The sequence below is a fragment of the Mus musculus genome, chromosome 13 (genome assembly GCF_000001635.26).
Source record: "Mus musculus strain C57BL/6J chromosome 13, GRCm38.p6 C57BL/6J".
Taxonomy (NCBI): domain Eukaryota; kingdom Metazoa; phylum Chordata; class Mammalia; order Rodentia; family Muridae; genus Mus; species Mus musculus.
The window spans coordinates 4,068,918-4,096,651 of record NC_000079.6 but is presented as its reverse complement, the minus strand read 5'-3'; the positions used below and the strand labels follow the sequence as shown (position 1 = coordinate 4,096,651).

Genomic DNA, 27,734 nt, shown 5'->3' with positions numbered 1-27,734 from the left:
TCCTTGATCCACTTACACTTGAGCTTTGTACAAGGAGATAAGAATGGATCAATTCGCATTCTTCTACATGATAACTGCCAGTTGAGGCAGCACCATTTGTTGAAAATGCTGTCTTTTTTCCACTGGATGGTTTTAGCTTCTTCATCAAAGATCAAGTGACCATAGGTGTGTGGGTTCATTTCTGGGTCTTCAATTCTATTCCATTGATCTACCTGTCTGTCGCTGTACCAGTTCCATGCAGTTTTAATCACAGTTGCTATGTAGTACAGCTTGAGGTCAGGCATGGTGATTCCATCAAATTTTCTTTTATTGTTGAGAAGAGTTTTCGCTATCCTGGGCTTTTTGTTATTCCAGATGAATTTACAAATTGCACTTTTTAACTCTATGAAGAATTGCATTGGAATTTTGATGGGGATTGCATAGAATCTGTAGATTGCTTTCGGCAAGTTAGCCATTTTTTGATATATTAATACTGCCAATCCATGAGCATGGGAAATCTTTCCATCTTCTGAGATCTTCTTTAATTTCTTTCTTCAGAGACTTGAAGTTCTTATCATACAGATCTTTCACTTCCTTAGTTAGAGTCACATCAAGGCTACTTTATATTATTTGTGACTATTGTGAAGGTGTTGTTTCCCTAATTTCTTCCTCAGCCTCTTTATCCTTTGTGAAAAGCCACTGATTTCTTTGAGTTAAATTTATAGCTACTGCACTGAAGCTGTTTATCAGGTTTAGCAGTTTTCTGGTAGACTGCTTGGGGACACTTCTATATACTATCGTATCATCTGCAAATAATGATATTTTGACTTCTTCCTTTCCAATTTGTATCCCTTTGATCTCCTTTTGTTGTCTAATTGCTCAGGTTAGGACTTCAAGTACTATATTGAGTAGGTAGGTAGAGAGTGGGCAGCCTTTCTAGTTCTTGATTTTAGTGGAATTGTTTCAAGTTTCTCTCCACTTAATTTGATGTTGGCTACTGGTTTACTGTATATTGCTTTTATTATGTATAGGTATGGGCCTTGAATTCCTGATCTTTTCAAGACTTTTTTCGTGGATGGGTGTTGGATTTTGTCAAATGCTTTCTCTAATGAGATGATCATGCGTTTTTTGTCTTTGAGTTTGTTCATATAGTAGATTAAGTTTTTGGATTTCCATGTACTGAGCCAACCCTGAATCCCTGGGATGAAGCCTACTTGATCATGATGGATGATTGTTTTTGATGTGTTCTTGAATTCGGCTTGTGAGAATTTTATTGAGTATTTTTGCATCGATATTTATAAGGGAAATTGGTCTGAAGGTCTCTTTATTTGTTGGGTCTTTTTGTGGTTTAGGTATTAGAGTAATTGTGGCTTCATAGAATGAATTGGGCAGAGTACCTTCTGTTTCTATTTCCTGGGATAGTTTGAGGAGCACTGGAATTAGGTCCTCTTTGACGGTCTGATAGAACTCTGCACTAAACCCATCTAGTCCTGGGCTTTTTTGGTTGGGAGACTATTGATGACTGCTTATATTTCCTTAGGGGATATGGGACCGTATATACCATTAATGTGCTCCTGATTTAACTTTGGTACCTGGTATCTGTCTAGAAACTTGTCCATTTCATCCAGGTTTTCCACTTTTGTTGAGTATAGCCTTTTGTAGAAGGATCTGATGATTTTTGGATTTCCTCAGATTCTGTTGTTACATCTCCCTTTTCATTTCTGATTTTGTTAATTAGGATACTGTCCCTGTGCCCTCTAGTTAGTCTGGCTAGGGGTTTATCTATCTTGTTGATTTTCTCAAAGAATTAGCTCCTGGTATGGTTGATTCTTTGTATAGTTCTTTTTGTTGCCACTTGGTTGGTTTTAGCCCTGAGTTTGATTATTTCTAGCTATCTACTCCTCTTGGGTGGATTTGCTTCCTTTTGTTCTAAAGCTTTTAGGTGTGCTGTCAAGCTGTTAGTGTATGCTAGCTCTAGTTTCTTTTTGGCAGCACTTGGTGCTATGACTTTTCCTCTTAGGAATGCTTTCATTGTGTCCCATAAGTTTAGGTATGTTGTGCCTTCATTTTCATTAAACTCTAAAAAGTCTTTAATTTCTTTCTTTATTTCTTCCTTGACCAAGTTATCATTGAGTAGAGTGTTGTTCAGCTTCCACATGAGTTTTGGCTTTCTATTATTTATGTTGTTATTGAAGATCAGCCTTAGTCCATGGTGATCTGATAGGATGCATGGGATAATGTCAATATTTTTGCATCTGTTGAGGCCTGTTTTGTGACCAATTATATGGTCGATTTTGGAGGAGGTACCATGAGGTGGTAAGAAGAAGGTATATCCTTTTGTTTTATGATAAAATGTTCTGTAGATATCTGTTAAATCCATTTGTTTCATAACGGCTGTTAGTTTCAATGTGTCTCTGTTTAGTTTTTGTTTCCAGGATCTTTCCATTGGTGAGAGTGGGGTGGTGAAGTCTCCCACTATTATTGTGTGAGGTGCAATGTGTGTTTGGAGCTTTACTAAAATCTCTTTAATGAATGTGGCTGCCCTTGCATTTGGAGCATAGATATTCAGAATTGAGAGTTCATCTTGGAAGAGTTTACCTTTGATGAGTATGAAGTGCCCCTCCTTGTCTTTTTTGATAACTTTGGGTTGGAAGTCAATTTTACTCAATATTAGAATGGCTACTCCAGCTTGTTTCTTCAGACCATTTGCTTGGAAAATTGTTTTCAGCCTTTTACACTGAGGTAATGTCTATCTTTGTCCCTGAGGTTGGTTTCCTGTATGCAGCAAAATGGTGGGTCCTGTTTGTGTAGCCTGCCTTTTAGTCTATATCTTTTTATTGGGGAGTTGAGTCCATTGATATTAAGAGATATTAAGGAAAAGTAAGTGTTGCTTCCTGTTATTTTTGTTATTAGAGTTGGCATTCTGTTCTTGTGGCTGTCTTCTTTTTGGTTTGTTGAAGAATTACTTTCTTTTTTTATTTTTTATTAGGTATTTTCCTCATTTACATTTCCAATGCTATCCCAAAAGTCCCCCATACCCTCCCCCCCACCACACTGCCCTACCTACCCACTCCCACTTTTTGGCCCTGGCGTTCCCCTGTACTGGGGCATATAAAGTTTGCATGTCCAATGGGCCTCTCTTTCCAGTGATGGCCAACTAGGCAATCTTTTGATACATATGCAGCTAGAGTCAAGAGCTCCGGGGTACTGGTTAGTTCGTAATGTTGTTGCACCTACAGGGTTGCAGATCTCTTTAGCTCCTTGGATACTTTCTCTAGCTCCTCCATTGGGGGCCCTGTGATCCATCCTATAGCTGTCTGTGAGCATCCAATTATGTGTTTGTTAGGCCCCGGCATAGTCTCACAAGAGACAGCTATATCAGGGTCCTTTCAGCAAAATCTTGCTAGTGTATGCAATGGTGTCAGCATTTGGAGGCTGATTATGGGGTGGATCTTTGCTTTTTTTCAACAGTGTCATTTCCTTCCTTGTGTTGGAGTTTTCCCTTTATTATTCTTTGAAGGGCTGGATTCTTGGAAAGATATTGTGTGAATTTGGTTTTGTCGTGGAAAACTTTGGTTTCTCCATCTATGGTAATTGAGAGTTTTGCTAGGTATAGCAGCCTGGTTTGGCATTTGTGTTCTCTTAAGGTCTATATAACATCTGTCCAGGATCTTCTGGCTTTCATAGTCTCTGGTGTGAAGTCTGGTGTAATTCTAATAGGTCTGCCTTTATATGTTATTGACCTTTTTCCCTTACTGCTTTTAATATTCTATCTTTATTTAGTGCATTTGTTGTTGTGATTATTATGTGTTGGGAGGAATTTCTTTTCTGGTCCAGTCTATTTGGAGTTCTGTAGGCTTCTTGTATGTTCATGGGCATCTCTTTCTTTAGGTTTTGGAAGTTTTCTTCTATATTTTTGTTGAAGATATTTACTGGCCCTTTAATTTGACAATCTTCATTCTCAGCTATACCTATAATCCTTAGGTTTGGTCTTCTCATTGTGTCCTGGATTTCCTGGATGTTTTTCGTTAGGATCTTTTTGGGATTTGCATTTTCTTTGATTGTTGTGTCTATGTTTTCTATGGTATCTTCCGCACCTGAGATTCTCTCTTCCATCTCTTGTATTCTGTTGCTGATGCTCACATCTATGGTTCCTGATTTCTTTCCTAGGGTTTCTATCTTTAGCGCTGTCTCATTTTGGATTTTCTTTATTGTTTCTACTTCCATTTTTTTGATCTTGTTCAATTCCATCACCTGCTTGGTTGTGTTTTCCTGTAATTCTTTAAGGGATTTTTGTGTTTCCTCTTAAGGTATTCTACCTGTTTAGCAGTATTTTCTTATAATTCTTTGAGGGGTCTTTGTGCTTCCTCTTTAAGGACTTGTACCTTTTCAGCAGTGTTCTCCTGTATTTCTTTAAGTGAGTTATTAATGTCCTTCTTAAAATCCTCTACCAGCATCATGAATTATGATTTTAAATTTGAATCTTGCTTTTCGTGTGTGTGTTGGGGTATCCAGGACTTTCTGTGTTAGGCGTACTGGGTTCTGATGATGCCCTGTGGTTTTGGTTTCTGTTAGTAAGATTCTTATGTTTGCCTTTCGCCATCTGGTAATCTCTGGTGTTAGATGTTCTAGCTGTCTTTGGCTGGAGCTTATTCCTTCTGTGATCCTGTTAGCCTCTGTCAGCACTCCTGGGTGTCCAACTCTCTCCTGAGTCCAGTGGTCAGAGCATTCTCTGCAGGCAAGCTCTCTTCTTGCAGGGAAGGTGCCCAGAGGTCTGGGTCTCAGCTCTGCCGCTTGGCTGAGGATGAAGGCCTGAAAGGACCCTCTCCAAGAAGCTCTGTTGCTTCTGGGGCCCACATGCTCTCCTGTGCAGACTGGTCTCTGTGAGACCTGGGATACAAGATTGCACTCTCACCTGAGTCCCTGGATCAGAGCCCTCTCTGGAGGCCGACTCTCCTCAGTGATCCTAAGATCCTGGGTGTGCTAGGGCACCTGTGATGTAGAGAGTCCTCTGGGGACCATGGGACCATTGGCCAAGATCGTGCCCAACGTGGCACGGGGCTGGCACCAACTGAAAGAAACCCCAGTCGCTGGGCAGGCAGGTTTTGGGCAGGTGAGTTTCCTTTGTTCCTGTTCCTATTAGCACAAGCCCCTCTGGGTTGTTTTAGAACAGATGTTGTGTTCCACTCACCAGTGATCCTAAGATCCTGGGTGTGCTAGGGCGCCTGTGGCTTGGAGAGTCGTGGAGAATCCTCTGGGGACCTTGGGATGACCGCAGAGTTTGTGCCTAAGGTGGCACAGGGCTGATGCCGACTGGAAGCCTTAGTTGGTATTTTTAAGGTGCTATTCATTTTTCTGGTTGGGGTTTTGCTTTCATTTTTTTTTTTTTTTTTTTTTTTTTGACATGATCTCTCACTGCTCTGTAATCTGCCAAGTAGGCTAGGAAGCCATGGATATACCTGTCTCTGCCTCCCTGACACTAAATTTACAAGTGGTGTGTTAACATATCTGGCTTTTGAAATGTGGGTTCTGGGGTCAAACTCCAGTCTTCATGGCTTCAAGGCAAGCATTTTTCTGAATGAGCCATCACTCCAGCACTAATGTATTTAATTTCTGTACACACTTTATAATGTTCAAAGTCAGCCTTGATATGTAGAAGACAAACTTCTCCATTTCTCTTTCTATTTAAGAGTAATTTCATTTTGATTTATCAATGTTATGTAAAATTTTTATCTAACCATCTTATAAACCTCCACAAAAGCATATGTCTAAGCATGTGTTTGATATTACTTTGGAAACTTTTGGTTGGTTTAGAACTGACTTATTGACTCCATTGACTTTGAGTCTGTGATCACAATATAAGTGTCTAGTTTTTAATCTGTTGTTTAATACATTTTGAGATGTCCCATATTCCCTGTTATAACATTTATACATGTTATTTCATTTAATAAAAATGACAGTTTCATTGTGTCAGCACATTTCAATAAATTTCATAGAATTTTATTGTTATTCATTCATATTTTATAAGAATTGTCAATAGGTAACTAGTAATTTTTATTGCTTATTGATAATTTCCCCTTTTCTATAAGAGTCATCAAATATATAATATATATATTAGTATATGCCTTTAATCTGAGCATTCTAGAGACAGAAATTTCTAGTTGGGTCTCTGTGAGTACTATAACATTCTGGTCTACATAGCAAGTGCCACACCAGTTAGGGGTATATAAAGGGAAACAGTCTTGAAAAGTTCTTATTTGAGGCATTTATTAATGAAATATATAAATCCAACTATATTCTAAACAATATTTACCTCCACATTATTCTGAATCTTCTATAAACATACTATCTTTTCTCTCTGATTTCTCTGAAGATACTCTTTGTGCAAAAAAGATGACTAAATGTTAACAACTTCCTTAAACACTGCTGATTCAAATACAGTATTTCATATAATTTTTGAAAATTTAAATAACTTGTCTCATCAAATATATTCTTTTAATCTTAATTCGACTATACAATTTAGTAACTTTGAGATCTTTTGTAAGTCTGACTCGTTTACCTATAAACATATGAGATCATGTTTCAGAAAACCGACTTTTAAATCAGAGAAAACTTGAATATGGAGTTTATACTCATGTGAATTGGTTTCTTCTAACATAGCTCAGTAATGCAACTTCTGAATCCCTTGAAAATATAAACATCCAGTCTAGCAGTCTGTCTTGAATGAAATCTGTAGATTTTCCTTTTACTGTCACGTGTAATTACCAAAAAAGATACTTCCCAAGCAGAGACATATTCAGCTTTCTTCTCAACTTCCCTACATCTGAGCCATGATGATGCTTTTAGATTAGTTCTCTTCTTACCAACCTCCCAAATTTCCCACAAGGAGAACATACTCCCCAGGCTCTTGGAGCTCTGGTTCTTGGGTTGCTGGAGAGAACCCTGAGTCTCTTGGTCACTCCTCACATGTGCCTTACCTCCAAAATAAGAAAAAGCGAAGAGCTATGGAGTATTTTCTTCTTCCTCAAAGCACATGAGGAATATTTACTTATCAATAACCACTAACAATTAATTCCCTTAATGTTGAAAAATCCTTCAAATTCCCACCCAGAGATGCCTTTGCAATGATTATCCTCAACAATGACTTCATGCCCAAAACTTCTAGCAAAACAGGTTGGTGTCAGAAATCAGAAGAAAACAAAACATTGAGGTTCTAGAAATAGTAGCAGGCAAGAATCTTTAGAGTGGGACCTAATGAGATGGCTCGGCATTTAATGGCACTTGCTGCTCTAACAGAAGACTTAGGTTTGGCTCCCAGTGCCCACATGGTGATTCACAATCATCCGTAGCTCCAGTTCCAAGTGACCTATAACTCTCTTCTTCCCTTCATAGACACAGACATTCATGAGATATACATACATGTACACTTACATATGTAAAATAAAATAAATGAATCTTTAAAAACACAAGAATAGGAAAAGCAACGTGGTGTTCCATTTCAGCGTGTGACAAAAATATGGCTTCCCTCATAGCTCTTTGGACTTTGCTCCATCTGACTGTGAATTAATAGATACAGTGATCTGATGAGAAGGGATGTGTTCAGTCACCAGTATCCAAGATATCTCTCATATCATGATGCATCAGCAGATCTTCTGATAGAAATGCTGGCAAAGGCCACCATGTTAATATTCATCAGTAAATGGATGATTGGGATGGTCATCAAAACTAAAATTAGAAAAAAAGATGCATAATGTAAGAGATTAATTCCTTGTTTTAAAGGAAGGTAAATCCAAATGTTGGTCAGTATAAAGGCTAGGACAATAAACCCTTTCATCCCCAAGTGTCTTAGGTCATACTACATCTTCACAGCAGTAGCAACCCTAACTAACACAGAGACTTAGTATGTTAAGTTTATAAATGATTTTTTTTTCAATTTTATAGACAGGGTTTCACATAACCCAGACTGGCCTCAAACTCATACATAGCTGACAACGATCTAGAGCTTATGACCGTCTTGTCTCCACCACTTAGTCTTAGGGTTACAGTTGTGTACCACCTTGCCCAGTTTAAGAATTTTGAGTTCCTTACTCCAGAAGCATACTGTGGAATTTTGTGATGTTCATACTTTACTATGGACACAAAATATAACTGACAACGATCATTCTAAAAAGATAGGAATAATTCCTCTCTGCTTACCATTCTATTTTTGCATTATAGTCTCTACTTCATTCTTATCTGTCCTCTGTACAAATCAAAAGATTATTAATGCAGTATCTGCTATTTTTTAAGCAGATATAATTTTTCATCAGGCTATTCTTACTTCATACACATTCTATTGTGAATCTAAATTCCCATGGGCAGAAGAAATACCCCTGCCTAAACTCATTTATGGGTTATGTCTTTGGTTAGTTCCTACAACCTTACAGCATGAAGGAAAACTAGAAACCATCTGTTGACTTCAATTTTTTCCAACAGTGGGAATCTCCCCAGGGTTTTTCTTTGGTTTCTTATCTCACTAATCTAAGATATCTCTGTTCTCTGCATTGAGATCTCTGTGTGTCTGAAATGTAAAACAGTAGTTTCTATTCACCTCTCAAAGATCAGCTGGTTTCATACAATTGTAGCTTTGAGTGCTGAACAAATGTGAAGCAAAAGGAACTGAGAGGTCTGAGTCTATTAAAAACATAAATTTTCAAGGTGTAATTAACAATTCCATGTGAGGTCAGGCTGGAGAGACAGCTCATGGTTAAGAGCACTGATTGCTCTTCCAGAGGTCCTGAGTTCAATTCCCAGCAAACATGTAAAGGCTCAGAACCATCTCTAATGGACATTTCTAGTATGAGAGAAGACAGAGACAGTATACCCACATACATGAAATAAATAAATAACTCAGAAAACAAAAACAAATCCATATGAAAGAGATAAGAGAGTTCAACTAGGACAGTGACATCGAAAACAATACCTTTGATGTGGTTAACAGAAAAATTCTGAGATAGGCAGGGAGCAGGTGTCATCAGCTTACTTTTAGAAACATTTAATTTTTCTATATGGCAAAGTATTTGCCCCATGACATAGCTGTAGAAGACAAAAAACCTACACGGAGGTTCGGTTTCAATGAAGGAATTGTATTATCCAGAAGTTCAGTGACTTGAGACACTGCAGAGGGGCACAGATGAGAAAAGCTGACCCTAGTTCCACCATTGAACAGAGCTCTAGAGATAATCTGTAAGAACTCCCAGAGAGGCTCATTCCCCACTCACACTAGTCTTTTTATTATGAATATTGGGGTAACTTAGCATATTACAGTACAACTCAAAAAGCAAATTGAAGCAGTGCAATGACCAAAGGTACTTACTAACTCGCAGTATTGTATCTTAAATTTCTGTGCAAGCCATCCAGGACTTTCATGTCCTCTGAAGCCAACTGGAATTCAAAAACCTATCACAGAAGTAGAAATTTTATTACTTTTATATTACATATTGTTAATATGGAAAATCCAAGTAAATTCAACAGTGTTGGCAGTGGCAATATTGAAAACACAGGAGACATATCCTAAATATTTTGAAGATATCAAATAAAACATTCAAATCATTAAAGAATAACAAATGGAAAAAAATGAACTCATGTTCTTATATAAAAGATTAAAACCACACAACTACAAGTCAATGAGAAACTAGAGACCAAACAGAGATAATGAACTTAGAATACTGAAAATAATTATTTAAAAATGTGTTTTAACACTACAGATTAGTAAGATGTATGGACAGAGACTCCTATATCCCATTAGTAATACAGTGAGAGAATTTGTTTTATATAGTTTAATTTATAAATTGTCAAATGCTAATGAAGTCATCAGCAAAGAGCATAGGAATTGGCTTCAAAACATCTTATCTAAATTAGGGAGATTAAACATGAAATTTTTCATCACTAGCTCCCAACATATTCAGACTAATGATCTTATGAATCTATAAAACTACTATAAGCTATGTTGGAAATCAGTATCTGAACAGCTGAAAAAACTATTAACGATGTACTGTGCCTTTGAAGTGTAAGCCAAAAAAAACCCTTTCTGCTCCCAAGTTGCTTTTGGTCATGGTATTATGCCAGCAACAGAAACCAAATTATGACATCCAATTAACCCAATGTTAGCCATGCATAAAAGGAACTCTGTATCAAACAAGGTGAAAAGTGAAAACTGACATCCAAGGTTGTCTGACATCCAGGATACATAACATACCATGTCCAGAGACAGAGACAGAGACAGAGAGGCAGACGGAGGGAGGGAGTTCGGGAGAGAGGGAGAGAGGAGAGAGGGAGAGAAGGAGAGGAGGGAGAGAGAGAGAGAACGGGGGAGAGGGAGAGAGAGATTTCAATAACCCTTCAGATGAAAGCAAATAGCAACCATCTTTAGAATACGCCACTCTACAACAAATGTGTTGTGTAACAAGACACAGCCTAAGCTAGTTAGCTAAAGAGTAAAATAAAAACTATCTGAAGGAAAGTTTAGGTAGTACTGACAACAGCCCAATCAGTAGAGAAGCCTCACTCTCTTGAAAATGTAAGGGTGGACAGAACAAAAATGGCAAAATTGAGTCCAGGCCAGCAAAATGGTTCATCAAGTGAAAGCCATAAGCCCTGAATGCAATGCCTTGGATTCATGGTGGAAAGAAAAGCTAACTCCTGATAAAGCACAGAAGTATTCTGAGAGATTATGGAGTGTTTTGAGTAGCCTGAGGGCTAATTATATCTGATGTTAATTCTGTCCTCCTTTGAGTGGCTGTGATCAAGGAATGAGTCAGCACTGGGTGATTTCCTATAAACCTGCTTCCCACCTTAATTTGTAAAATAAAGGAGAGCTGATGATTGGGCAGATAAAAAGGAAGGTGGAGTGGAAGGAGAGGAAGAAGAAGGAGAAATGGAAGAGGGAGAGGACACAGAGGAGGAGGAAGAAGAAGAAAAGCAGAAAAGAAGTACATGGCCTGGAGAAATCACAAGTTTTAAGGGATCTCATAGATGTGGGAGATGATAGTGTAGCAGTAGATCTGCCCAGTCTAGGCTCGAAGCATGTATTCATATTAATTGAGTTGTGTTTTCATTGCCGGGACATATTTGGGTTGGAGATTTACTACAACAAAATGGCTCCCAATGTATTGATTGGCCCCTGAATGGGACTTGGGCCATGACCTAGGCTGCAGCAGTATGGATTTGACGCTGACTGGGTTTGAGGGACCTACAGAGAACGTCAGAGGGGCATCTATGCCCAAGAGAGCCTTTTTGTGTTTACTTCCCTCTATCCTTCGCTCCCCTCTCCCAAACAGGGACACAGACAACTCGTATCTTTCTACACTCAGCTCCTCCCTGTGAATAAAGACAAAGGTACAAAGGGCTCCGGATCAGGTAATTTATTGATATAAAGAGAGAACTATAACCTTTTGATACTTAATTATGGGAAATTTTACCTGCAGTTTGAAACTAGATAGGAAATATTAGTCATTTACTCCAAGAAGAGAGAGCAGTGATAATTGCCTACTGTGAACAAGTATTAATTAATATAACTCTGTGGCTCCAGGTAGAGAGTGCCCTAATAAGTCTTACAGGGTAATCATATTCTGTCTAACGTGGGCTTCATGGGTTGGGTTTAAATCCTGGTTTGACAAGCTGCCTCTTATAGCAGGAATAGTACTTAAAGATGGGAACTTTCACATGCGGTTCAGAACTAGATAGGAAATATTAGCAACTGACTCCAAGTAGAGAGAGCAGTGATAATCATCTGCTATAAACAGATATTAATTAATAGAAGTCTGTGGCTCCAGGTAGAGAACATAACAGATAGATACTATAATAGGTATTAATTAAATAAATGTCTGTGGCTCCTGGTAGAGAGCACAACAAACAGGATGGCTGCTCTAGGCAGAGAGGTATTAACTCTAGGAAATTTCAACTTCAGTTCAGAACTAGATAGGTAATATTAGTCACTGACTCCAAGTAGAGAGAGCAGTGATAATCGCCTGCTATGAACAGGTATTAATTAATAGAAGTCTGTGGCTCCAGGTAGAGAGCATAACAGATAGATATTATAATAGGTATTAATTAAATAAATGGCTGTGGCTCCTGGTAGAGAGTACAAAGATAGATGGTATAATAGATATTAGTGGAAGTTTGAATTAATTGCTTTACAGGTGGTATAAAAATATATTGCTCCCCTGATATTGCTCTTGTGAGGCTATGCCAGTGCCTGGCAAATACAGAAGTGGATGCTCACAGTCATCTATTGGATGAAACACAGGGTCCCCAACGTAGGAGCTAGAGAAAGTACCCAAGCAGCTGAAGGGGTCTTTAACCCTCTAGGAGGAAAACAATATGAACTAATTAGTACCCCCCCCCCGCCCCCAGAGCTTTTGTCTCTAGTTGCATATGTAGCAGAGGATGGTCTAGTCGGTCATCAATGGGAAGAGAGGCCATTGGTCTTGTGAAGATTATATGCCCCAATACAGGGAAATGCCAGGGCCAGAAAGCAGGAGTGGGTTGGGTGGATTGGGAAGCAGGGCAGGGGGAGGGTATGGGGGACTTTCAGAGAGGAAACTAGGAGAGGGGATAGCATTTGAAATGCAAATGAAGAAAATATCTAATAAAAAATTTTAAAGGAAAAAAGATATATTGATCTAATAAGTCTTACAGGATACTCATATTCTGTCTAATGTGGGCTCCATGGGAATTTTGGGTTTAAATCCTGGTTTGACAAGCTGCCTCGTATAAGAAGGTATAGAAAGGAAAGGGGAAAAGAAAGGAAAGGAAAAAGGGAAAAAAGAGGAAAGGAAAGGGAAAAGGAAGAGGAAAAGGAAAGGAAAATAGAGTGAATCAATCGTTTTAAAGATGGTATAATAAAGTTTGCAGGAGACTAATATTATGTCTAACTTGGGCTCCACAGGAATTTTGGGGTTAAATCCTGACATGATAAATTAGAAAGGCCTAAATAGGCTAAAAGCTGTGTGTGGTTTTGAGTATTGTGGTTGTTCTACTGTTCCTCTGGGACAGAGGGCAAGCTAAAGGTTTTCCTGGTTACCAGCTAAAGGATATGCTGATTTGGGGAAAGGTTTTGTCTTTGTGTTTTTGGAAAAGGTGATTAAGGTATTTACACCTTCCAGAGTTATATGGATCAGATTTGATAGAGGGAGACCCCCTGAGAACTAGATTCCAGAGAATCAAACAAAAAGGTTATCTTGATGATACTAAAATTTCCTTTTGAGATTTATATATTACAGAATATATAGCCTTGGTGAATTTCATCATCAGACATGTTGACTTGACCTGCCTGAACTCCTGCTGTTTTGGTTTTTCATTCAGATCCAGTCAGTACACAGACACAGAGACTAATCAATCATTGGTGTGGCCTTCTTATGACCAACTAACTCCCCCATTTCCCTACCCTTTCCCCTCCCTTCAGAAATATGTCAATGCCCATATTTAGCTTGGAGAAGTTCTGAAGAGTCTTCATCCCAGTTCCCTAAGCTTTGGGGCTGGGAGTGATTATTATAGGTTGTCTTTGATGCTAAAAATTTTGAAGTACAGGGCTTGGACCCAGTCCTTCTATTGTTATTATAAATAGATCTGAGATGTTTAAGCCTGTGAGTTAAGAGCCAAATAGGAAATTCATGGCTCTGAGTTTATTTTTAGGCTGTTTTCAGTTATTTCAATTAGAAATGGCTGAGAGTAGTAAATAGAAAACAGTCTAGATTACTTCACATAGTTGGTTTTTTAAAACATCAGAAGTCCACAGAATCTGATGTTTAATGATTATTAATTTACTCATTGTTGAGACTAGTCTGCTCCTGACAGCTTTAACTGTCTTGGATTCAAAGAAGAAACTGAGCATCTTTGAGTTATTCCAGTTATGGCAAAATAGCCAGTGGACAAGAATTGCCCATTTCATCTACAGTCCAAAGGAGGGGCACAATTACAGGTCAGGATAGCTCGACTCTGCTGAGACAGAGTAGGCTAGTCCTTAATATTACTGTTTCTCTAAGTCTGTCAGATGACATTGTCCAGTAGGCTGAAGACCGATGCTCCAATGTGTTGAAGTAAGGCACTGTCTAAGTGATCAGCAGTCTCTATAAATTGGCTAAGTTTTGGAAGCTATGTTAGGCTTCCTATATATTTTCAGTTAATACCAATCGTTCTTGGATTTCTGATGGTGTTGAAAAACTACATAGTCTACTAACCAACCCAGGCTTTTTACTTTGAGAGGAACAGATTTGAGAGGATGGTTTTCAGATGGCTTTCAGTCTAAAGCCAAGACATAGCCAGGTCCAGAACTATAGTCTTTTAAGTAAGGATAGATGTCAGAGGTTCTATTTAATTAACAGAGATGATGGACTGGGTGTTATGTCTCTTGTATTTTATAAATTACAAAATAATAGTTATGTTCAATTATATCTGAGATAAAAGTCTTTTAATTTGAAAGGGGGAAATGTTGTGGATAGCCCTGGAGCTAATTATATTTGATGTTAATTCCGTTCTCCTGTGAGTGGCCGCAATCAAGGATTGAGTCAGCACTAGGTGATTTCCTATAAACCTGCTTCCCACCTTAATTTGTAAAATAAAGGAGAGCTGATGATTGGGCAGATAAAAGGGAAGGTGAGGTGGAAGGAGAGGAAGGAGGAGGAGAAAATGGAAGAGGGAGAGGACACAGAGGAGGAGGAAGAAGAAGAAAAGTAGAGCAGAAACACGTGGTCTAGAGAAACCGCAAGTTCTAAAAGATCTCATAGATGTGGAAGATGGTAGTGTAGCAGTAGATCTGCCCAGTCTAGGCTTACAACATGTATTCATATTAATTGAGTTGTGTTTTCACTGCCGGGCCATATTTGGGTTGAAGATTTACTGCAACAATGGAGGACCCGTGTTAAGGATGTGTACTGGCTAGTCTTATGTCACACATGACACAAGCTAGAATTATCTGAAAGGAGGGAACTCACCTGAGAAAATGACTCCATAATATTCAGTTGCACTGTATCTTAATTGGTGATTGGGCCTAGCCCATTGTGGGTGATGCCATCCCTGGGCTGTTTGTCCTGAGTTCCATAAGAACGCAGGCTAAGGAAACCATGAGACACTATCCAGTAAGCAGTGCTTCCTGATGGCCCCTGCATCAATTGTTGCCTCCATGTTCCTACCCTCTTTGAGTTTCTATCCTGACTTTCTTTGATGAGGAACTGTGATGTGCAAGTAAAAGACAAACCCTTGCTGGGTGTGGTGGTTCACGCCTTTAATCTCAGCACTCGGGAGGCAGAGGCAGATAGATTTCTGAGTTCGAGGCCAGCCTGGTCTACAGAGTGAGTTCCAGGACAGCCAGGGCTATAAAAAGAAACCCTGTCTCGAAAAACCAAAAAAAAAAAAAAAAAAAAAAAAAAAAGACAAACCCTTTTCTCCATAAGTTGTGTTTGGTCATAATGTTTCATGACAGCAATAGTAACCCTAAGACAGGATATTCCACAAATGCTTCCTACAGCTCTGTCATCACCTTCATGAACTCTTTGATCCGCTTCTCCTTGAAACTCCTGGTCAGGACCACAATTCCACGCTGTAATTGGTAACGAATGGCAATCAGTGCTGGTGTTTGCTTGTACTTATTTGCCATGGCACAAAGAACTGGATCATCTAAGAGAACTGGACTTTTCTGGTCCACCCTGGAAGGGAAATTAAAAAAATGCTGAACTCCTGAAATTCAAATTACCTTTGTGTTAGGAGGCTTACAAAACAGGTGTGCAGACCATAAATATACAACTGTTCTCTGCTAGGTCAATAGAGCTAATATCATGTCAGATCTTCTCAGAAATTTAAATACCAATCCCTCTGAAATCCATTGAGAATTAGATCTAGAAACTGTTATAGATCTAAACATATTTCAACAATGATGCTTGAAATATGCTGTTGTCTTTGGTACTGACCAGATTTTGTCTCGTGAACTTCCCAATGTGCAGTAGGAAACCAGAATGATGTCTTTTGACTTACAATAGTCCAGCATTTGGCTCTGGTTTAAATAAAGATGGCATTCTACCTGATAAAAGACAGATTATATGAAGCTTTGTATTAGTACGAAATGGAAACACCAAAATAAGAGAAATTAAACTCTTAAAAAGTAAAATAGAAATTTGAAGTGAAAAATAAAAACATTAGTAGCAATCACTTTAACAAAATGAATTTAATATGTCTTTCTTGTAGAAAGGGTTTTTTTTTAAATATATACTCAAGAAGAAACAATTCTATGGGCCATTTCTTAGATGCTAAATAATTTTTTAGTAGTCGATATCATCTCAGATCTTCTCAGAAATTTAAACGCCTATCCGTCTAAGTCAGTTGAGAGTTAAGTCTAGAAAACTGTTACTGAACTAAACGTAATTGTTTAGGCTTGGTAGATGCTAGAACAGGAGCAAGGAAAGGATTCTTGCAAACCTGTATAGTAAATCACAGCAGAGGCAATTTGGCCAAAGGCTCATAATGGCATGTGTGAAGACAAAGTGCCAATTGATAGCATCCATATTAATGTAAGAAGTCCTTAAGTCCATCACAATACAGAGAAGAAAAGAGAGTACTCAAATCCATTTACTCAAGTTGATCTTTATTCAAAGGCAAACTACTACTATTTACATTATCTTACATAGATAATGGTGCAACAGCTTAGCAGATTAAAGCACTTGCCATCAAGTGATTTCCACTCCTGTGACCCACATGGTGGAAAGAGAAAACTAACCAATTCCTACAATCCCTTGACCTCCATATATGTGCTGGAGTGTGTGTGTGTGTGTGTGTGTGTGTGTGTGTGTCTGTCTGTCTGTCTGTCTGTCTGTGCTTGTGTGTGTTTGAACAGTTGATTTCCTGTTAGAATGCAGGAAGGAATCAACTATGATATATATGGTCAGTGGTAAGATCAGCTCAAAGTGGTCTGCCCAAAATTCCTCAGTATGGCTTCATGCTAACCAGATAAGATATCTCACAGATTTGCATGAATTCGATAGCTGCCCGTTAATTTCTCTGTAGCTATGACTTCGGTTAACACAACTGAAGTTGGATGCATCAGGACCAAGGGCACAGCCATTGATCTTTACTTGCACTTTATCACTGTTTCCTGCCCAAGCTGTGTTTCCAGAACCTTTCCTCCTGTGCACAGTTCCCTCCACAGCATCGTTTTTCCTCCAATCTAATCTCATACATGGAGAGAAAAAGCACCCTGTTCTCAGAAGTCACACTATAACTGCTGCCAACTTTGACAGCATTTCCCTCTTCTACTTCTTATATCCAATTAGCCAGGTGTTTGCCCCAAGTGTTCCACTGTCTTTCTCAAGCAGAGTTGTAATGAAGGGTCTTCTATGTCCTGTAAGAGAGACTCCATTCTTAGAATTTTTATCCCATGAAAGTTAAATGAACAGGACTAGACAACAAATCAGTGGTGTAGGAAGAACAAATTTAGGCATAAAAGGCCAAGAGGTGGAAAGGACTCACCTGGTTGCACACAGGCTTGTACTTGAGCCCCGGCTTGTTCAGAATCGTCTCCAGCTGCCTGAAGTTAAAGTTCGACACTCCGATGGACTTGGCCAGTCCGGCATCTTTACACTTTTCCATGGCCTGTGGAGAAAAAGAGCGTGGAGGGTAAATTGGGCAGTTGTTAAAGTGGATGCTTTCAAGAAACACTGGGGAAGTGTTCAGACAGAAGATGCACCTAACCCTCAAGAGACTGGAGGAGAAAATAAAGGACAGAGGAAAAGAAAGCAAAAAAGAATTCCTGTGTCCTTGAGAAGGCCTGACACTATTATTGAGGCTGTGGAGTGCTCACAAAAAAGGACCTATCACGACTGCCCTCCAAAAGACCCAACAAGCAGTTGAAAGAGTCAGATGCAGATATTTGCATCCGCCAATGGACAGAAGCTGCTGACCCCTGTGGTTGAATTAGGAAAAAGCTGGAAGAAGCTGAGGAGGAGTGTGACCCTGTAGGAGGACCAACAGTCTCAATTAACCTGGACCCCTGAGATCTCTCAGACAATGGATCACCTACCAGGCAGCATACACCAGCTGATATGAGGCTCCCAACACATATACAGAGGAGGACTGCTGGGTCTAGGATCAGTCAGAGAAGATGCACCTAACCCTCAAGAGACTAGTGTTCCCAGAGAGTTTAGAAGTCCGGTTAGTGGGGGTAGGGGTGGGGACATCCTCGGGGTCAGGGAGGAGGTATGAGGTATGGAACAGTCAGAGGGTGGACTGGTAGGGGAATAAAATTTAGAGTGTAAAAAAAAAAAGAAAGAAAGAAAAAAGAAATAATAATAATAATAAAATTTTAAAAATATATCAAATAAAAAAGAAATAGCTTACATTTCAACATGTGGTTGGAAAGAGACTCCTAAGCTCAGTTCTTCTCCCCTCGTATTCTAACAAGAAATCCCAACATAGCACCACTTTTGAAATTTTGCAATTCTAGATCGAGCAAGGTACATTCCTACATTCCATTCTCACAGGTGGCTGTCATCCCTGACTGACTCTCTCTCTCTCTCTCTCTCTCTCTCTCTCTCTCTCTCTCTCTCTCTCTCCCTCCCCCACAGTTCCCCCTTCTGTGCTCTTTCCTCCAAGGACTCACCTCCCATGTGTCACAGAGATCCACTGCTTCAGCCAACAGTTTTCCATGTTCGTCTCGTGGAAATAGTTTATCTCCAGGCTGTAACAGAATCATTCATTTTAGAGACATCTCTGAAGTCAAGTTACCACACTGTCAAGTCCTACAAAGTCTGGCCTAGAAAGCCTTTACTGAGTAAGTAGGACATTATTTTAGATATTTTAGATGTTTTGCATTTGGAGTGACAAGGGACTACTCTTTAAAGATTGGCATACTCTAATATTTTATATTTTCAATACAATTAGAAATGCATTTCTCTCATGTCTTAATGGTGTCTTGTATGATTTCTTTGTTATTATTTCAGCCTTTATATTTCCCTATCAGAAAATGTCTCTGTCTTTTTGGTAAATCAGGTAGTTATATAGACCTTATATCTTGTAATCATGAATTATGTTCATGACTTGAGAAAAACAGTCCCTTATCCCAGTACATACATATGTTTGTGTAAAGGCACGCACAATTAAACTGGGACATCAGTCAGACTTTCTTTTCAGGATTAATATAGGTATTAGAAAGCCAGAATAGCTCTCAAGTTTTATTAACCATGACTCTTGAATTGCCACAAGTCCATATTTCCTACCAATAATAAATGATATCCCCAAACTAAATAACCATGATGTAGAGCTACGAGATAGAGAAAATATTTCTGAAGCCGAGGCTACTTCATGCCTCTAAATGTATTCGTTGTGGCTTGGACTTTCCAGTTATGTAACATAATTGCTTTCATTGCACAATCTAGCTTAAGGTTTTGATAATTTTATAGCAAGAGTAACACAGTTACTATGGGCTAAGTGCCATGTACAAAACTCCACCATGAAGCTATGAAAAGAAATAATATTCGCCAAATCTCCAAGGGCTGGTAGTATGAAAACCAGATGTTCTAGTTTGCATTATGTTTCTGAGATAAACACCATGACTGAAAACAACTGGAGAGGGAAGGGTTTTACATAATGTCTACATGTCTCCATAATGACCCATCAGTGTGGGAAAGCAGGACCAACCAACCGGAAAAAAAAAAAAAAAAAACAACAACAACAAAACTGCAGCATCAGCATAAAAGATGTAGGAATGCTATTTACACATTTGTTCCCTTCCTCAGTCATCAGCTAACTTCCTTATACAGGCCAGGACCGCCCACAAAGGGATGGCACTTCGGGCCTCTGGCAAATACAATCTGAGCAATTCCCCAACTGAGACTTCCTCAGATGACTTTGGACACTTTCAAACTGACAGCTAAAATCAAGGAAGACAGCCACCCAGGGTGTGTCCCACCAGCTCTCCTCTCAGAGAGTAGTTATGAGATGACGTAATCTCAGTGTGAAAAGTATGTATGGCAGTTTGCTTAATCCCCACAACTGCATGGAAACACCTTCCAAAGACTAAGGCAGCCGAGGGGATGGCCCAGAGGGCAAAGCATTAAAGTGAAATCCTAAAATGACCTGAGTTTAAACTCAAAAATGTGTGTAAAACAACAGAGAGAAAAAAATTAAAGCCAGGTGTGGTGGTGCACGTTTGCAATGCCATCTCTGGGAAGGTGGGGAGAGGTGGATTCCTGGGTAGTTCGGCTAATCAGTCTAGCCTATTCAGAATTCTAAGCCAATCAAAGGCCTCGTCTCAAGTAAATTATGGATGACCTCTGAATAACATTAGTGGCTATGTTCGGTCTTTTGTATGCATAAGCACACACATGCAATGTGCAACCACACACATGTGCACCTGCATATGCATGAACACACATGCACACACACATACACACAAACAGGGACCAAAACCAAAACCATGCCTTGAATGTAGTTATTGGGTTTTTTCCAAGCTTCTAATGCAGACGACAGCGAAATCATTTTCTTTCACAAGCAGGAAGCATGGTTTCAAGGCTTCAAATATAACATTAGGAAATGGGACTTAAGGATTACTGTTTAGGATTTTCATTTAAATGATAATGCATACATTCACTCAAGAATGAAAATCTTGGACCCGCCGAACTTAGGAAATTAGTCTGAACAGGTGAGAGGGTGCGCCAGAGAACCTGACAGCTTCTGGAACAGGCAGAAGCACAGAGGCGCTGAGGCAGCACCCTGTGTGGGCCGGGGACAGCCGGCCACCTTCCGGACCGGAGGACAGGTGCCCGCCCGGCTGGGGAGGCGGCCTAAGCCACAGCAGCAGCGGTCGCCATCTTGGTCTGGGACCCGCCGAACTTAGGAAATTAGTCTGAACAGGTGAGAGGGTGCGCCAGAGAACCTGACAGCTTCTGGAACAGGCGGAAGCACAGAGGCGCTGAGGCAGCACCCTTTGTGGGCCGGGGACAGCCAGCCACCATCCGGACCAGAGGACAGGTGCCCACCCGGCTGGGGAGGCGACCTAAGCCACAGCAGCAGCGGTCGCCATCTTGGTCCGGGACCCGCCGAACTTAGGAAATTAGTCTGAACAGGTGAGAGGGTGCGCCAGAGAACCTGACAGCTTCTGGAACAGGCGGAAGCACAGAGGCGCTGAGGCAGCACCCTTTGTGGGCCGGGGACAGCCGGCCACCGTCCGGACCGGAGGACAGGTGCCCACCCAGCTGGGGAGGCGGCCTAAGCCACAGCAGCAGCGGTCGCCATCTTGGTCCGAGACCCTCCGAACTTAGGAAATTAGTCTGAACAGGTGAGAGGGTGCGCCAGAGAACCTGACAGCCTCTGGAACAGGCAGAAGCACAGAGGCGCTGAGGCAGCACCCTGTGTGGGCCGGGGACAGCCGGCCACCTTCCGGACCGGAGGACAGGTGCCCACCCGGCTGGGGAGGCGGCCTAAGCCACAGCAGCAGCGGTCGCCATCTTGGTCCCGGGACTCCAAGGAACTTAGGAATTTAGTCTGCTTAGGTGAGAGTCTGTACCACCTGGGAACTGCCAAAGCAACACAGTGTCTGAGAAAGGTCCTGTTTTGGGCCTTCTTCTTCGGCCAGGAGGAGGTCCAAATACAAGATATCTGCGCACCTTCCCTGTAAGAGAGCTTGCCAGCAGAGAGTACTCTGAGCACTGAAACTCAGAGGAGAGAATCTGTCTCCCAGGTCTGCTGATAGACGGTAACAGAATCACCAGAAGAACAATCTCTAAACAGAGTCAACTATAACTACTAACTCCAGAGATTACCAGATGGCGAAAGGTAAACGGAGGAATCTTACTAACAGGAACCAAGACCACTCACCATCACCAGAACCCAGCACACCCACTTCGCCCAGTCCAGGGAACCCCAACACACCTGAGAACCTAGACCTAGATTTAAAAGCATATCTCATGATGATGGTAGAGGACATCAAGAAGGACTTTAATAAATCACTTAAAGAAATACAGGAGAACACTGCTAAAGAGTTACAAGTCCTTAAAGAAAAACAGGAAAACACAATCAAACAGGTAGAAGTCCTTACAGAAAAAGAGGAAAAAACATACAAACAGGTGATGGAAATGAACAAAACCATACTAGACCTAAAAAGGGAAGTAGACACAATAAAGAAAACTCAAAGCGAGGCAACACTAGAGATAGAAACCCTAGGAAAGAAATCTGGAACCATAGATTTGAGCATCAGCAACAGAATACAAGAGATGGAAGAGAGAATCTCAGGTGCAGAAGATTCCATAGAGAACATCGGCACAACAATCAAAGAAAATGGAAAATGCAAAAAGATCCTAACTCAAAATATCCAGGAAATCCAGGACACAATAAGAAGACCAAACGTACGGATAATAGGAGTGGATGAGAATGAAGATTTTCAACTCAAAGGTCCAGCAAACATCTTCAACAAAATTATTGAAGAAAACTTCCCAAATCTAAAGAATGAGATGCATATGAACATACAAGAAGCCTACAGAACTCCAAATAGACTGGACCAGAAAAGAAATTCCTCCCGACACATAATAATCAGAACATCAAATGCACTAAATAAAGATAGAATACTAAAAGCAGTAAGGGAAAAAGGTCAAGTAACATATAAAGGCAAGCCTATCAGAATTACACCAGATTTTTCACCAGAGACTATGAAAGCCAGAAGAGCCTGGACAGATGTTATACAGACACTAAGAGAACACAAACTGCAGCCCAGGCTACTATACCCAGCCAAACTCTCAATTATCATAGAGGGAGAAACCAAAGTATTCCACGACAAAACCAAATTCACGCATTATCTCTCCACGAATCCAGCCCTTCAAAGGATAATAACAGAAAAAAACCAATACAAGAACGGGAACAACGCCCTAGAAAAAACAAGAAGGTAATCCCTCAACAAACCTAAAAGAAGACAGCCACAAGAACAGAATGCCACCTTTAACAACTAAAATAACAGGAAGCAACAATTACTTTTCCTTAATATCTCTTAACATCAATGGTCTCAACTCGCCAATAAAAAGACATAGACTAACAAACTGGCTACACAAACAAGACCCAACATTTTGCTGCTTACAGGAAACTCATCTCAGAGAAAAAGATAGACACTACCTCAGAATGAAAGGCTGGAAAACAATTTTCCAAGCAAATGGTATGAAGAAACAAGCAGGAGTAGCCATCCTAATATCTGATAAGATTGACTTCCAACCCAAAGTCATCAAAAAAGACAAGGAGGGACACTTCATTCTCATCAAAGGTAAAATCCTCCAAGAGGAACTCTCAATTCTGAATATCTATGCTCCAAATACAAGAGCAGCCACATTCACTAAAGAAACTTTAGTAAAGCTCAAAGCACACATTGCACCTCACACAATAATAGTGGGAGACTTCAACACACCACTTTCACCAATGGACAGATCATGGAAACAGAAACTAAACAGGGACACACTGAAACTAACAGAAGTGATGAAACAAATGGATCTGACAGATATCTACAGAACATTTTATCCTAAAACAAAAGGATATACCTTCTTCTCAGCACCTCATGGTACCTTCTCCAAAATTGACCACATAATAGGTCACAAATCAGGCCTCAACAGATTCAAAAATATTGAAATTGTCCCATGTATCCTATCAGATCACCATGCACTAAGGCTGATCTTCAATAACAAAATAAATAACAGAAAGCCAACATTCACATGGAAACTGAACAACACTCTTCTCAATGATACCTTGGTCAAGGAAGGAATAAAGAAAGAAATTAAAGACTTTTTAGAGTTTAATGAAAATGAAGCCACAACGTACCCAAACCTTTGGGACACAATGAAAGCATTTCTAAGAGGGAAACTCATAGCTATGAGTGCCTCCAAGAAAAAACGGGAGAGAGCACATACTAGCAGCTTGACAACACATCTAAAAGCTCTAGAAAAAAAGGAAGCAAATTCACCCAAGAGGAGTAGACGGCAGGAAATAATCAAACTCAGGGGTGAAATCAACCAAGTGGAAACAAGAAGAACTATTCAAAGAATTAACCAAACGAGGAGTTGGTTCTTTGAGAAAATCAACAAGATAGATAAACCCTTAGCTAGACTCACTAAAGGGCACAGGGACAAAATCCTAATTAACAAAATCAGAAATGAAAAGGGAGACATAACAACAGATCCTGAAGAAATCCAAAACACCATCAGATCCTTCTACAAAAGGCTATACTCAACAAAACTGGAAAACCTGGACGAAATGGACAAATTTCTGGACAGATACCAGGTACCAAAGTTGAATCAGGATCAAGTTGACCTTCTAAACAGTCCCATATCCCCTAAAGAAATAGAAGCAGTTATTAATAGTCTCCCAGCCAAAAAAAGCCCAGGACCAGACGGGTTTAGTGCAGAGTTCTATCAGACCTTCAAAGAAGATCTAACTCCAGTTCTGCACAAACTTTTTCACAAGATAGAAGTAGAAGGTATTCTACCCAACTCATTTTATGAAGCCACTATTACTCTGATACCTAAACCACAGAAAGATCCAACAAAGATAGAGAACTTCAGACCAATTTCTCTTATGAACATCGATGCAAAAATTCTTAATAAAATTCTCGCTAACCGAATCCAAGAACACATTAAAGCAATCATCCATCCTGACCAAGTAGGTTTTATTCCAGGGATGCAGGGATGGTTTAATATACGAAAATCCATCAATGTAATCCATTATATAAACAAACTCAAAGACAAAAACCACATGATCATCTCGTTAGATGCAGAAAAAGCATTTGACAAGATCCAACACCCATTCATGATAAAAGTTCTGGAAAGATCAGGAATTCAAGGCCAATACCTAAACATGATAAAAGCAATCTACAGCAAACCAGTAGCCAACATCAAAGTAAATGGAGAGAAGCTGGAAGCAATCCCACTAAAATCAGGGACTAGACAAGGCTGCCCACTTTCTCCCTACCTTTTCAACATAGTACTTGAAGTATTAGCCAGAGCAATTCGACAACAAAAGGAGATCAAGGGGATACAAATTGGAAAAGAGGAAGTCAAAATATCACTTTTTGCAGATGATATGATAGTATATATAAGTGACCCTAAAAATTCCAACAGAGAACTCCTAAACCTGATAAACAGCTTCGGTGAAGTAGCTGGATATAAAATTAACTCAAACAAGTCAATGGCCTTTCTCTACACAAAGAATAAACAGGCTGAGAAAGAAATTAGGGAAACAACACCCTTCTCAATAGCCACAAATAATATAAAATATCTCGGCGTGACTCTAACGAAGGAAGTGAAAGATCTGTATGATAAAAACTTCAAGTCCCTGAAGAAAGAAATTAAAGAAGATCTCAGAAGATGGAAAGATCTCCCATGCTCATGGATTGGCAGGACCAACATTGTAAAAATGGCTATCTTGCCAAAAGCAATCTACAGATTCAATGCAATCCCCATTAAAATTCCAACTCAATTCTTCAACGAATTAGAAGGAGCAATTTGCAAATTCATCTGGAATAACAAAAAACCGAGGATAGCAAAAACTCTTCTCAAGGATAAAAGAACCTCTGGTGGAATCACCATGCCTGACCTAAAGCTTTACTACAGAGCAATTGTGATAAAAACTGCATGGTACTGGTATAGAGACAGACAAGTGGACCAATGGAATAGAATTGAAGACCCAGAAATGAACCCACACACCTATGGTCACTTGATCTTCGACAAGGGAGCCAAAACCATCCAGTGGAAGAAAGACAGCATTTTCAACAATTGGTGCTGGCACAACTGGTTGTTATCATGTAGAAGAATGCGAATCGATCCATACTTATCTCCTTGTACTAAGGTCAAATCTAAGTGGATCAAGGAACTTCACATAAAACCAGAGACACTGAAACTTATAGAGGAGAAAGTGGGGAAAGGCCTTGAAGATATGGGCACAGGGGAAAAATTCCTGAACAGAACAGCAATGGCTTGTGCTGTAAGATCGAGAATTGACAAATGGGACCTAATGAAACTCCAAAGTTTCTGCAAGGCAAAAGACACTGTCTATAAGACAAAAAGACCACCAACAGACTGGGAAAGGATCTTTACCTATCCTAAATCAGATAGGGGACTAATATCCAACATATATAAAGAACTCAAGAAGGTGGACCTCAGAAAATCAAATAACCCCCTTAAAAAATGGGGCTCAGAACTGAACAAAGAATTCTCACCTGAGGAATAGAGAATGGCAGAGAAGCACCTGAAAAAATGTTCAACATCCTTAATCATCAGGGAAATGCAAATCAAAACAACCCTGAGATTCCACCTCACACCAGTGAGAATGGCTAAGATCAAAAATTCAGGTGACAGCAGATGCTGGCGAGGATGTGGAGAAAGAGGAACACTCCTCCATTGTTGGTGGGATTGCAGGCTTGTACAACCACTCTGGAAATCAGTCTGGCGGTTCCTCAGAAAATTGGACATAGTACTACCGGAGGATCCAGCAATACCTCTCCTGGGCATATATCCAGAAGAAGCCCCAACTGGTAAGAAGGACACATGCTCCACTATGTTCATAGCAGCCTTATTTATAATAGCCAGAAACTGGAAAGAACCCAGATGCCCCTCAACAGAGGAATGGATACAGAAAATGTGGTACATCTACACAATGGAGTACTACTCAGCTATTAAAAAGAATGAATTTATGAAATTCCTAGCCAAATGGATGGACCTGGAGAGCATCATCCTGAGTGAGGTAACACAATCACAAAGGAACTCACACAATTGTTGGGAGCCGCGCCCACATTCGCCGTTACAAGATGGCGCTGACAGCTGTGTTCTAAGTGGTAAACAAATAATCTGCGCATGTGCCAAGGGTATCTTATGACTACTTGTGCTCTGCCTTCCCCGTGACGTCAACTCGGCCGATGGGCTGCAGCCAATCAGGGAGTGACACGTCCGAGGCGAAGGAGAATGCTCCTTAAGAGGGACGGGGTTTCGTTTTCTCTCTCTCTTGCTTCTTGCTCGCTTGCTTCTTACACGCTTGCTCCTGAAGATGTAAGAAATAAAGCTTTGCCGCAGAAGATTCTGGTCTGTGGTGTTCTTCCTGGCCGGTCGTGAGAACGCGTCTAATAACAATTGGTGCCGAATTCCGGGACGAGAAAATCCGGGACGAGAAAAAACTCGGGACTGGCGCAAGGAAGATCCCTCATTCCAGAACCAGAACTGCGGGTCACGGTAATAAAGGTTCCCATAAAACAGACTGTTGAGAAGGATTCAACTACATGAATTCAGAACTTTTCAGCTGGGGAACGGTGGATACCAGTAAGTATAGCTTTACGAGGTACGCCTGGCCTTGAACTTTCTAACGAAATTCAAGACAGTCTATCAGAAGTAAAGTGGGGAATAGCTTTACAAGGTACGCCTGGCCTTGAACTTTCTAACGAAATTCAGGACAGTCTATCAGAAGTAAAGTGGAAAATGGCTTTACGAGGTATGCTTGGCCTTAAACTTTCTCTAGTGTTAGAAGCCCTTTTGTTCCTTTTCACATGTTATCAAGTGATTAAGGCAGGGCTAAAAATTCTAGATGAAATTCAGGACAATCTATCAGAAGTAAAGCGGGGAGAGAGAGTAGGAGCAAAGAGAAAATATGGTTCACAAAATAAGTATACAGGCCTTTCCAAGGGTCTTGAACCTGAGGAAAAGTTTAGGTCAGGTAAGAATACCTGGGGAGAGATTAGAAGGAAGGAGAAGGAAAAAGAAAAGAAAAAAGATCAA

The 27,734-nt window shown here is 40.1% G+C and overlaps 1 protein-coding gene across 2 annotated transcripts in view; it reads right to left on the bottom strand.

Moving 5' to 3' along the window:
• Nucleotides 1-6,091: 6,091 nt before the first annotated feature.
• The window catches only part of Akr1c14 (aldo-keto reductase family 1, member C14), a 41,570-nt gene continuing 19,927 nt past the window's right edge, over nt 6,092-27,734 (bottom strand). The window contains exons 7-12 of one of the 2 annotated variants that reach the window (XM_030247113.1): nt 18,605-18,682; nt 17,476-17,598; nt 15,924-16,033; nt 15,497-15,662; nt 9,335-9,417; nt 6,092-7,704 (exon numbers count right to left, since the gene is read on the bottom strand). In XM_030247113.1, the coding sequence (XP_030102973.1) occupies nt 7,662-7,704; nt 9,335-9,417; nt 15,497-15,662; nt 15,924-16,033; nt 17,476-17,598; nt 18,605-18,682 (603 nt within the window). In that variant the 3' untranslated portion in view covers nt 6,092-7,661. The remainder of the gene's footprint in view (nt 7,705-9,334; nt 9,418-15,496; nt 15,663-15,923; nt 16,034-17,475; nt 17,599-18,604; nt 18,683-27,734) is intronic. The other variant, NM_134072.2, reaches the window with a different exon arrangement.